Below are 13,166 nucleotides of genomic sequence, written 5' to 3'. Positions count from 1 at the left end.
CGAAATCTAGGAATACTACATCCATTTGCCCCCCCCCCCCTTGTCAACGACTTTTGCAACTTCATTTACTGTATAAAAGAGCTGAGTCACCGTACAGTAGCCACGCCGGAAACCATGCTGGCTCTCTGATAAAAAATTATTCGATTCAAAATGTGACATGAGATGACTAAATAAAAAATGCTCTAGAACCTTGCTCCACGAGCAGAGCAATGAAACGGGCCTATAATTCGATGCGTCATGTTTATCTCCCTTCTTATGAATGGGTATAACTTTTGCCACTTTCCACTGATTAGGTACCACCCCTCTCTCTATCGATCTGCTATAAATTAGAAAAAGAAATTTAGAACACCACTCAATGTACCTTTTTAAAAACACATTAGGAATTTTGTCTGGACCACAAGACTTTTTTGTATTCAAATTTAGTAACGCAGAGAAGATTCCCTCCTCTGATAGTTGTATGTCTGGTACGTGAGCGAGTTTAATCGAGAACTCAGGAACAAAGCTGTCACTTGCGGTGTACACAGAGGCAAAGTAGTCGTTAAATATCTTCGCGGTTGAACTATCATCAACGAATTCCCTTTCATGTTGAATGATCTCGTTAACTGAGTGTCTTGAACCCGATATATGCCTCCAAAACTTCTAAGGACCGTTACGAAGGAAGTTCGACATTTTAACGTTGAAATACTCATACTTGGAATTCTTAATGAATGTTCTCAATTTATGACGTAAGGCAGTCAATTCTATTTTGTTTCCGCGTTTTCTGCTTAGCCTATTGGCTTTCCTTTTGATTTGTAAAATCTCCCTTGTGATCCATGGGTTATTCTTTTTAGTTCGCTTCCTACGAGATGGCACAAATCGTTCTATACACGTGGGCACCGCATTTTGAAAAGTGCACCATAGCTCGTCTACATCGCATCCCGGAACTGAATCCCTATCAGCAAATCTGTCGAACGATAGCTCGAGGTAATCTATTATACTTTCGTCTTGTGCTCTATTATAGTCCTTAAACTTTGCTCTCTTATCAGGACAACGTTTGGGGACAAGTCCCGGACAATCAAAAATAACCATATGGTGGTCGGATAAACCCTCTGTGACCACACAGTGATCATCGGCAACATACCAATTCTGAGAAACAAAAACAAGATCAAGGATCGAACTAGTAGAATCTGTGATGCGAGTGGGACTTGACACTATTTGTGTTAGGTTATATGCAAAGGCAATATCAATTAAAGCATCTGAATGTTTACAAGAGGCCACTGTGGTCATCGAAGGCCAATCGATGTTTGGGAGATTGAAGTCACCCCCCATAATTATATTCATGAAACTCTTAGATTGCTCTTGTAACAAGTCTTGAAGTTCATACATCACAGCTGTGCCAGCACTTGGTGGCCTGTAAACAGCTCCAACAAAAAGAAATGAGTTACAGAAAAAAAGTTTCACCCATAGAGCCTCAGCTGTGAACTTCGTATTTAGCTGGAAAAAATCGATGCTATTTTTTATAACGATTGCGACCCCCCCTCCCCGGGAGGAACGGTCCTTACGAACAATTTTATAAGACTGCGGAACAATCTCCATATCAGATATACTATCTGTGAGCCAAGTCTCAGTAACTATTATTATATCGGGGTCATAACTGAGAATTATATCTTCGAATTCAACCGTTTTATTTACAATGCTTCTAGCGTTTAAGTTAATTAATCTAAGCGGTTTATTAGCTACAGTGCGGGGATTGTTAGTTACAGTACAAGGATTATTTTCGGGAGCAGTTGACGGAAACCGGTCTAGAACTGGGGGGGTACTGGCCCGTAGTCAATTAGTATCTACGTGCCTGGTATAGTTTAGTGGCACTCTTGTAGTGGCACTCTTTCGTTCGCACTGTCATAGCAGCGAAAAGCCTTGCCATTTATTTTTATTATGTCGAAAGATAAGATAACTTTATCGCCATTTTTTTGTAGGTCTTTGGCACTTTCCCATAGCTTTTTTTCGAATTTGTTGCATTCGGGGGGAAAAATCTTCCGAAATGCTATATGCCGAACCCTTCAACAGCCGGCAACTGCTCAAAATTTTAGTTTTGTCCCTACCATCGAGTAGTTTAAGAATGATTGGCCTGGTTTTGTTTGGACTTTTCCTGCCCAGTCGATCTATTCTTTCTATTCCAGCAGTTTGAACTTTCAGGATACTTTCAAACCCATCTTTCTTCACAAGGTTTTCAAGAAAGGTGCTATCATCATCCGTTGTTTCGTGAATTCCGTACACAATCAAATTATTACGTCTGCTCCGGTTTTCTAAGTCATCAATTTTAGCCATTAGAAAGTCGACATTCCTTTCAAGAGACAAGATCTTATCCTGGAAGGCAGTCACAGTTCCTGTCAGCTCGGTCAGGCTGTCCACTCTTTGTTCAATTGTGGTCAGACTCCCGTTTGTTTCTGCAATTAGTGAGTCCGCCACAGCCTTCCCTTCTTTTATATCTTTAACGTCTCTGGCGATTATCAGCAGCTGTTTCATAAGCTGAGCCATATCGGGTCCAGGACACTCGACGTCACCGCTCAACATGAGAAGCATACTAAATACACTCCTACAAAGGCGAATAACATCGTACAATGGCCGTGGGCACGGCAACTCGAACAGACAAACATCATTGCTACTATCGCACTGTTCGTAACGTCCGTCTCTTACCTGGATGAAAAGAGCGAAAGGGTTGTTTAGGCGCATAGTCCTGGTGGAGTCGCCGTGCCCACACGCATAAAGAGGGAAATAAGTAATGCTCCGCCATGAGCCGGACTTTTTTTACTGAGGTTCTTGAGGTGACATGGAGCGTAGATTACTTGATTCCTGAAGTCGAAAAGTAATTGACCATTAGTTGGAAAAGTAACCGTTACTTCTTCGATTACTTTAGATTCACATACCGAGAGAGCTTTCTGCCAGTTTAAAAATGTGTATTTTGTGCTGCCCAATATTACATTAAAAACCCCTAATTATGAACTACTTATTAATGCGACAGCATTAATTGTACCCATGAAGCGCAGCCGGCGTTGGCCCTTAGCGCGAAAAACAGGCATCTAAAGAAACAGCAGTTAAAGTGGCTGCGACGCGTCATATCAGATGATTCGCCGCGGAAGTCGGTGGAGCGCTGAAAGTCAAAACAGATGCGCCTCAAGAAAAAAAAAAGGAGCACAGCAACGCAGATGCATCTTCACGGAAGCCGTGGAGCCGCGGAGTTCTCCGCGCCTGTGCAGTGGGGGAGAATGATGTCACCGCAGGAGCACCATGTGCCATAGGAAGGCGTGGCGCCCTGCTTCTAGGAATCCGCCGGGTGTTGGAATGCTCTCGCATTCCTTCACGTAAGCAGTCTGAAGTGTCCTCCTGTAATTATTGTCTTAATCCACAAATTTTGGCAAACCATCCTGTATTTGAACAGTTTCAGCCTTTAAGGTGAGAATACGGCATTCCCTTCAATGCCGAGGACGAAGATGCGGGGAAGCTCCTGTTTACGCTCGCACCCTGATAATAACAACAAGTTTATCTTCCCGGGGAAGGTGTATGGTCTGGATGTGGTACAGTCAATTTGTGCGTTGAAGATAGCAACTCGCCATAACCATACATAAACGGTTGCCCCTTATTCTTTGTCATTTCGAACGTCTGCCACCAAAGCCAAAGGAGCAAGCGAGCTTCCGACGGCTGCGGACGCAGAAAGCAGATGACAAAGATCACGTTACATATTTACTCGGTTCAATCCGGCGTTACCCCCCGATCGAGAAAGGTAGCCCGAGTAATTACTCTGGAGTAAACAACCCGCTTCTGGATCACGTGTTTTGACGTCATTGAGTAAGCGGGAGTAAGTTTCGAAACGCCACGGTACGAAACCTTTACTCCGGAGTCGCATCGAGTAAATTTTGGATCACGGCCCCGGTCTCAGCTGGGACGCTGTTCTAGCAAGTCGGCCACGCTCCTCCACCCCACCTCAAGGAATACCACATAAAAGACAAGGCGCGCACCTTATTTTCCCAAACGTCATTAGTAGATGCACGCAGCGCAGCCAAGCTTGCGTCAGTATCACCGTCATCGCGTTTCCCAGAGCCTCAGAACGAAAGCGACGCTAGCTATCGGCATTTCCAAGACGGACGTGGCTCTGCAGTATTTTGGGGACTCTTTTCGAGCTTCGGCATGTTTGCCGCTTAGGGCGAGTCGGAGGTCTACAAACGACAACGTCATGCACGGGCTCTTATCTGCGAGGTGGTATTGCACCTAGAAGTCTCCACAACCCAAGTCGCCTCCGGTTCGATCTCGTCCTTCAGCACGCCGGCACCTCACCCACTACCGTGTACCCCTTAATCAGTTAAGTGATAAGTGTTCTCAGTGAAGTTACTTTCTGTGATTCTATTTACAGCCTTATACTGCTATTTCACGTCCTCACTTCAAGACGCGTTTTTTTTTTTTTTTCTGTATCCTTTCAGAGCGAATATGGTTTGTCCTTTTCTGCTGTAAACAGTATAAATTCTGTTTCTATGTTTCAAACAGCCATGTCGCCCTTTACTACGGAAATTACGACACGACAGTGACTAACTCTAAAGCCGACCTGTTTAAATCATTACATCTATGGGCCCACATCAGTAGTGATAATGCAGTTTGTTCTAACACGTCTACTTTTCGTTTACACTTAAAACAGGCTATTACCTGTGTCTAGCGTTTCGTCATTTTGAATACGGTTGAAAAAGTTGAACGTTGGCGTTGTGATGATAATGTAATTAGTGTAAAGGTGCAAGCGAGCTGGACAAGAATGACGAAAATAATCACTGGAGAAGGGGAACAAGAGGGACAAAGGACAAACACAAATCTCCAAACACAGCTGGGTGACTGGTGCGCGACCGAAGATATCTTCCTGGTCCTGATATCGAACCAGGGACTTCTTCATTTCCAGTGGGGCGCTCTACCGACTGAGCTAGCCAGGAGTTAGACGTCAGTAGAGCAAAACGGTTTTATCAGGTGCCACCAGTCTAAAACCAACAAGGAAAACGGCCTGAATTTTAAGGTTATAATGATAATAAAATTAATACAAAGGTGCAAGCGAGCTGGAAAAGAATGACGAAAAGAATCACTGAAGAAGAGAAACAAAGGTTGGCACAGTTTTTTTAATTGCCAAGAATTATACAGCATTGTGTATGAAAGCTTTACGAAATCAGCATTCAGCATTGCAGCCTACACTCAATATTTGCTGTTCAGTTCTGAAAGTTACGCCATAGAGCGCTAAGAAACATAGAAACACAAGTTTTTGAAACGGGAGAAAAACGAGCAATATCAATGCCTAGAAAACAAGGATTAGAAGTTTCGTAGTACTTCAATGGCTTACACATTTCTGAAAGTTTTGCTGATCAGAAATAAATTTATGCAAGCACCTTGACATTTTTTTTAATGTATTTTGTCTAAATCCATAGATATTTTGTCTCTAAACGATTTTAAGATATTGGTGTTCCTAAAACCTAGATGGCCAGGAAAAAAAGCGCCGTCTAAGAACAGCTGGTCGTCCTAAGTAAGTAAGATTTGTAGCAAGGATCAGAAGTAAACGTTTTGAGCCTCGTTTTTTATTTCCGAACATATGGTTACCGATTGCTTAATTAACCTAGGGCGTGGCGTGTTCTGCGCATCTTATTATCGTTCTGCAGCCAATGAGATTACAGCATTAGCCGATAAAATCGTCAAAGAAGAATTACGAAGCAACAAGTACGAACGTAATAAGTCACGTCCCCTGCGTTTCTTTAGCCGTCGGAGACTATAGGAGATAGTTTAGTTCATTGTAATCATAAACAGCATGTGCATATAAGTTCTTTTTGTTAAACATGCGAAGTATTGGCGTTTGTTGAACTTTGATCGTGGAAGTTTCCAGAGCCGGAAGCGTCAACGATCAAAGTTCAACAACCGAAAATACGTCACTCAAGGAACTTACGTTCGCATGTTCTTTGTGATTGAATTTCAAAGGAAAGAAAATATAAGAAACACAGGTTACAGGTGCTTAACACGTATTCTTTTATTTTGTTTACTTTAACTCTTACTCATTTATAAAAGCTTGAGAAGGCGTGTGCTCTGTTTCAGTTATGAACGCCATGATTCCAACAAAATGGTTTCTTGTGTTTGCAATGATGCCAATCATGTGCCTTATGGGTAAATATTGTAATCAGACTGACTATTCCTTGTACGTTATTCTACACGCTCAAGTCAGACAAACGCGCGTCGAGTTGCATGTTCAAACAAGGGGTAACTTCGGGAACATTAGGTTAAATGTGTTGACATGTTTTGCCTTGACTGACAAAACCGCAAAGCATAAGCATTGATGTTGCTAAATATCTCACATAGTCTTTGTCAGCGCTCGTAAAAAAAAAAATAACCATTTTACATTTGAGGGTGCTCAAAGAAATTCTCGAGGGCTCAATAAATAATTAGGACGGTGAGAACTCCGAAAGTTGCCATGCCAGGCTTTTCATACTGTTGCCATTTAAATAATTCATGAGTCTGGATTATAGGAGCAGAGATGAGCAAGTATGTGGGTATCTTAAAAGGCTATATTTTCAACGTGAGTACTACTTCGTTAATGGGAAGTTCCCTATGAGCTGCATGTTCGTGTTCAGGTTATTATCAGTGACCTACGAATTTACAGGTCCTGTATAAATCCACAGTACTGTCACAGCGATCACTACGACATCTTATAAGACCCTAATGCCTTGACAGATGTCATGCACCTTGCAGTTTTTTACAGCGATAGCTCAATCCAGCTATCGCCGTAAACATATTTCAGAGTCCAAGTTAGGAGGACGGCGTACAAGCGCCTCCATGTTCCAATAACACTCTTTCGCGGTGCACACCTAGCTGTTCCCCAGAGTACAGCTATATGTGCACCCCGAACTTGTCTCAAAAGCCAAATCGTGAGCACCACCCTAAACATATTTGCGATACTATCCACCAGTACCTATCTTGAACCTCCGCTGCATAAAAGGAACTGAAATTTTAAGAAAAAGCTTTTTAAGGGCACAATTTGGGCACTTTTTTTTTGCTACGAAAAGAACGGTGCAATATTCACGTTGTCAGAAGTAATCTAAGAGGGGGTGGGGGGGGGGGGGGGGGGGGGGAGTGTGGTAGTTTTGTTTTAGGCCCCGGTCATAACGAAAAAGGTGCTTAGTATAAGCACCAGTTTTCGGCCCTCATTGGTATGGAGAAATGGTTGACGTATGAAATGGTCGTTGTGAAATTGTTTCTCCGTGCCGCAATATTATTTTCTTCGCCAACAGTTTTATGTTCGAGAAAGAAAAAAGCTCGATAGAGCAATTATTGATTGCTCTATCGCTTCCGTTTCAAACGAAAACAAACATGGCTGCCGGCGTTTCCGGCGTGCTCAGCGAGCGTAGCTTGTTGAGCTCGTTAATATTTATGAGTGTCAGTTGTTCTGTGTTCACGGAGGTGCTTAGAGGAATATGGCCTACTCAACAGACTTAGTTTGCAACAAACAACTGTCGCAAGTATGCGCTTCCAGAAGCACTTTTCTTTTGTAGCGGGACTGGTTTAAGCTTACCGTCCCACGCTAACTGTTTTGCTCGATCTGGCTTGATTTGTTCGCTTGCGCGTGTTGGCAGTATATAAAGATATTGGTAACCGTAAAAGCGGCCCAATAGCTCTGTAATTGTGCAAGCGTCGTGGTTACCACCATGGCTTCATACGGAGAAGATACCTTCGCAGGTTAAAATTTGGGAGGCGTTTGGTTGAAAGTAATCGGGTGTTCAACTAACGTTCAGTTTGTCCAATTATGTTCTAGTGACGTACAGTCATTTAGCTTCGAAAGGCAAGTAAGTAGCTCTCAAGTTTTGCAATGCGCCTGGCTTGCCAACACACATATTCGTAGGTCGCGCTTAAATTGTGCGTCATGACGCCCACGCACTTTGCTCGCGGATATCATGCAAAAAAAAAACAAGACCTGAAAGGATTGTGTATCTATTTTGCTGATTTTGTTAGTACTCTCGGTTGCTTTTCACCGCACGTCGACGAAACCTTGAATTGGAGCATGGCTCGTGCATGATGAAATGATAGAACGCTGCTTAAATGGTCGCCTCTAGCGAGCGTTGCAGACGTTTTTAGACAAAAGTGGCATAGCTGATAGCTGCAGGCGGTAACGGACGCCGACGCGCCGTTTTCAAGGCCGAGTCTTGAGAGGTGTCCAAGCAGGACACTACAAAGATCGTCAGGCCACACGACTCCGACAAATCGTTCGGCACTCCGCTTCCGGCCGTTCTTTTTGCCGGGGGAAAATTTCTCCCCGTAAAATCTCGCCCTCGATGTGCTGTGCGTGTGAACGTGTGAGTGGCTCTCCGCACCCGCGTGATGAGCAGAACAAGGCCACCGTAAAGGAAGCGAGGGAGAGATTTGACGAGGGAAGTTTCCCCCGGCAAAGAAAACTGGCGGAAGCGGAGCACCGCACGATTTGTCGGAGTCATGCGTTTTGTAGCATCCTGTTTGGACGCCCCTTTAAGGGTGTCGCGGATGACAATAGACGGTGGTGGAATAGACCTATTGCTATATTACCCAAGCATCAAGGAGAATGCAGGGATTGGTGTTCCATGCGCCACACGCGCACGCCTTCCCCGTGTAAAAGATTCGAAGCAAAACACCAAAATAAAGCGTTGACGAACGCGCGTGCCAGATACAATTTGTTTTAGGCATTTGCATTAGAAAATTTACTACTTCTGAGGCCAGCACGTGCGGCGTGTGGAACACCGATCCCTGGATTATCCTTGATGCTTGGGTGCCGGAACAAGACGCACCGGACGCATACCGTACTTCGCGAGAGGAACACCTGAGTCAAAAAGCTCCGCCTTGAGCGCCTGCTTCCTGCCCTTGCAAACGCAAGCGTGAACCCGCAGGATCGAGCAACCAAACCACCGCAGAAGCCAGCGAGCTCGCGCTGAAGGCGGAGCTTCTAGTCTCAGCTTAAAGGGGCCCTGCAATCATATTTAAGCGTCCACCTTTTTTGAGGTTTCCACGTCTCCTGGGCCGGTTTGCTCATCTTGCGGCTGCGGACGCGGCCGCGGCCAGGAGGGATTTTTACGTCACGTGACCAGCTCCATGGGGACAAGGAAGTACCTAGCGTCCCTGCCTAATGGCGGAAAGATCCGCATCGCTTCAAGCACAAAAGCCTTATTTCGCTCGCAGAAACTGATTGGAGGGACTTTCAACTGGAATCTAATTGACCGCCCCTTTATACTGTAGGAGCGGAAGGTAAAGTTACGGCCAGGGAGGGTAAATAGGAGCCAAAATAAAGAAAAAACCACACGAGATAAAAGCGGTAGCAGCATTTTTACATACCTCCGCCGTCGCCGCGCCTCGCGCCTTCTGTTGTGGTCGAGAGGAATTAAAGCGCCGGTACTTGTCGTCGCGGCGTGAAAGTTCCGGGTTCAAATCGCGCTAAAAACTTCTTTTTCTTTTTTCTTTTTTTTTTTTGTATTTTGCGCGTGTCTTACTTTTGAACTGTGATCCTTTTTTGGAAATCATCCACTTGCACTACTGCGCCTTACACGCTTTTACTGTTAGTCCCACCTGTTCAATCGAAACACCGGGAAGAAGAAAAAAAAGATCAACGCAAGTTAACGCGCTAATGCAATCATTTCGTAATGTTCATTAAAAGGAAACCAAGCTAATAGCATCAGTATGGCTTTCACACAAGCGGAGCCGAAACAAACACCCTTTCCTTAGCGTTTACAATTTTATCTCTTTTCAAATAACGCTCTTGCTACGATTCCTTTCAATAACAAGAGACGCCTATTTAGGACTAATAAAAACTGCAGTTGTAGCAATTTAAAAAACAATAAAATAAAACAAGCAAAAAAAAAAGACTAGCAGCTGTGGATACATTGATTGAGCGAAATCCTACAGGCAAGGCAGCAGGTCAAACGTCTGAGAAAGTAGTAAAACTGAACTAAAAGAGATCATACTTTTACTTGCATGGAATGAGATAAAAATATATATTTATACTCTTTACATTTTGTTGTGGCAATCGTTTTGTAATATTAACACATTACTTGTTGAATTTTAGTTAGACTAGCAGACGATCACGACCAAATGCAAAAATGAATCAGGCATCGACCATCGGAAACCCTCTCTCTCATGCAAACAACTAAACTGACTTCGGATCAACAAATGGAATTAATTATAATTAATTCCATTTCTTGATCCAAAGTCATTTTAGGTGTGGAAGTCTACCCCCTATCGTTCAATCGGAGCCAATCAGAGCTTGGCGTTCTGACGTCACCACAACCCCTGTAAAAGAAGCAGACGAACGTTCGCTCCACCTAACTTTGGCTGCTTTCGTGAGGAGGATATTTTTGAAAGTTTCAGTGCACAAAAAAAAATATATCGAATTTATTTTCAGAACACGAAACATTGCCGGAAGGTTGCGTACGTGTAAATCTTGAAAGCTTTCCAAGCACTGATAATATTCGCACGTTACAAAATGCCCTTGGACTGTATTGCAACGCCTCATATTCAAATAAGGGACTGGCTGGAAATTGGATTGGAATTGTAAGTTTAAAAACATGTTAAAGTAGTGTTAGATTTATTAAAGGCTTCTCATGAGCTTACGTGTATAATTTGTTTATTAACATGACCATATACCTATAACCAAGTTTGCTTAACTCCGCGCTTTTCTTTTTATGTACCTTTATTGAACTCTAGGCAGGTCCCGCACTATCAAAATGCGAAATCTGCTGCGTACGTAAAAATGAAAATGGGACTCTACTCTATAAAATAGCTCAAGCTCCAAACCAATTTCCCTGTGGGGTGGGCAAGGTAAAGTATACATTCTTCTTAATAGGTTAGCATGAAAACTCTTGTTCTCACGAAAACCGACAGGGGTCGCTCCGTCTGTCCGTTTGTCAGTGCTGTGCATGACGTGGCGAGGAGAGTGGGGTGGAGGGGGTATCGTGTTTAGGCATTTAATGTCTCACCACGGGGGCGAGGAGAGAGTGAGGAGGTGACACGTGCTGACATCCACGCTTCGGGCCAATACGAGCGTCGCACAGCCGGCACGGAACCAGAAACGAGCAGGCGCCGCACCGCGGCCCAGATCAGTTGCCGCTCCGGCGATTGATGTGGTTTTTTCACGAGTGACAAAGGCGGTGAAAAAAAAAAAGAAAAGAAAGGTCATAAACAAATGAAAAGGGGTAATCAGCGACAGGAAAGTAGTGTTAAATGAACGGCAAGTGGTGCGAAACTAGTAAAAAAAGAGTAAAACGGAGGTGAGAAAGAACCAGTGTTAACACATCTCCATCAAATCAATCCCACTGTTCGTTGAAAATATTTTTATTTAACCTTTATTTGCTTACCGTTCGCTGGAATCAAAGATGGATACAATTAATTAGCAGCTAAAACTTCAATATAATTAGTGTTAAGTTACGTCACCATAAATGTCTTAAAAGATTTTTGCTTACCATTTTATTACTCCACACTCTAACTGCGATACTTTAGTCATAGTAGTTTCTTCTGAATACATTTTTTTTTATCTGCAATCATCTCACTATTCTCTACAATCACACTATGAACACCCAGGCATAGTCACTTCATTGCATTGATATTGTCTATGTATTGACGATATTCTACGTTTACTTGTGAATGCTCCCTTGTGGCACTCGTAGCATAGATGATTTCAAAGACAATCCAAGGATTCCGGGATATGTTTTTTTTTTCGACTTCCAACGAGCTTATTTTATTATTTCGTTGTTTTTTGGAATACACACAAAACGCCGTAATGTCTTAGCTTATTTCTTAGGACAATGTTTCATAGCATACGCGCGGAGTTGCTGAAAAATTGCATTATGATTTTTGGTTAGTATAACTTCCTTTAGTATGAACACTACGCCATCTAAATAAACAGATTTGTGTGACTAACCCGCCCCCATAGAATCCTGTCTATTAACTAGAAACCCGGCCTCCGCACTATGAACAGCTAGTTCAAGCACAATCTGCGTGAAGGCATGCACGCTTGCCTTGTTATTTTATGAGCAAAAGGCGTCTCATACTAATACACAAACGCAAGAAATACTATTGCTAACACTCTTGGGATACAGCTGAGTGAGCTGCCCTCTTGACGCGTGAATTGCGCAGTTGGAAGCGCACCCAGCTTCCTCACAGAGGAACGGGGTTCGTCAATTCTCGGCAGTCGTATGTCCTGATTCAGGAGATTCCTGAACGTACCGCGTGTGTAAAATCACTGTTTCGGGGCAGTCACACTTTTGTCGCCAACGCAGTCACCCTTTTGTTTAGTTAAATTAATTAGGTCAGTCACTAAAAGTTCATTTTTAGTTCTAAATTTGCATTAAATTTATTTTTCATCACACCATTACTGTTATTTGTTGCCCTTCCTAGCAAAGAGGCTAAGTCGCTTGTACTTTGGTGGAAACAGGGTAAATCTTGCATTACAAGCAAAAAAAAAACCCGAAAAAACTGCTACGTTCTGAATTATTTCAGCAAGTTTTTTCCTGAGAAGAGGAATTCATAACCGGCAAAGAAATATTTTTAGGGCGATCGCATTCTGTAAGACTACGTCCAAGACAGTTTGATACTAACAAAAACTCAACGCAGAGCTCGGATGTTGCTGCACCATTAATTTTCATTCCATTGCATCTAGACATTTTGCACACAGCTAGCACAAAATGCAGTTCTGACATTTGTTGGTTGTGTAGGGCAAGACAATCGATGACAATTTTCGTGTCCGTTAATAATGTGACCGTTAGTGGCACCTACACTTATCTTGGGGTCCAACAGACCACTGTACCGACCTACGTCAGAGTATACAAAAGGATAAGATATTTTTAAGGCTAGAAATTAAAGTGTGCACCTCGTCTTCTTTGTTTTTCCCTTTTTCTCTAAGGGGAAAAACAAAGAAATCGATCTTTCGCATTGAATTATACTTTATGCCGGAGGTTTATTGGTATTCAATATAGTTTACGCAATCACCATTTCGGAATATTGCAAGAAACATACTGTTCTCTATCTGAGAGATCTGAATTCTCTGTATAAGCTTAATAAAAAAAGTGGGTTGTATGTATGCTTATACAGCATAGAACTTGGTGTGCCTCAACGGGCGACGAGTCTCCCAGCTGTAGATTAGAAATTTAGCCAGTGCAGTACAACCA

The 13,166-nt window shown here is 43.0% G+C and overlaps 1 protein-coding gene and 1 pseudogene across 1 annotated transcript; one reads left to right on the top strand and one right to left on the bottom strand.

The window, feature by feature from the left end:
- Positions 1-1,838: 1,838 nt before the first annotated feature.
- LOC120847572 lies at positions 1,839-5,949 on the bottom strand (annotated as a pseudogene).
- Positions 5,950-6,089: 140 nt separating this feature from the next.
- Positions 6,090-10,851, top strand: LOC120847571. The gene is made up of 3 exons (XM_040219399.1): positions 6,090-6,156; positions 10,406-10,554; positions 10,708-10,851. Exons 1-3 carry the CDS (start codon positions 6,090-6,092, stop codon positions 10,849-10,851), a joined length of 360 nt encoding a protein of 119 aa, XP_040075333.1.
- The last annotated feature ends 2,315 nt before the right edge of the window (positions 10,852-13,166 follow it).

The sequence above is a fragment of the Ixodes scapularis genome, unplaced genomic scaffold, assembly GCF_016920785.2.
Source record: "Ixodes scapularis isolate PalLabHiFi unplaced genomic scaffold, ASM1692078v2 PGA_scaffold4__175_contigs__length_147842914, whole genome shotgun sequence".
Lineage (NCBI taxonomy): Eukaryota > Metazoa > Arthropoda > Arachnida > Ixodida > Ixodidae > Ixodes > Ixodes scapularis.
Note: the sequence above shows the minus strand (reverse complement) of the source record. Positions and strands in the feature narration are given on the sequence as shown.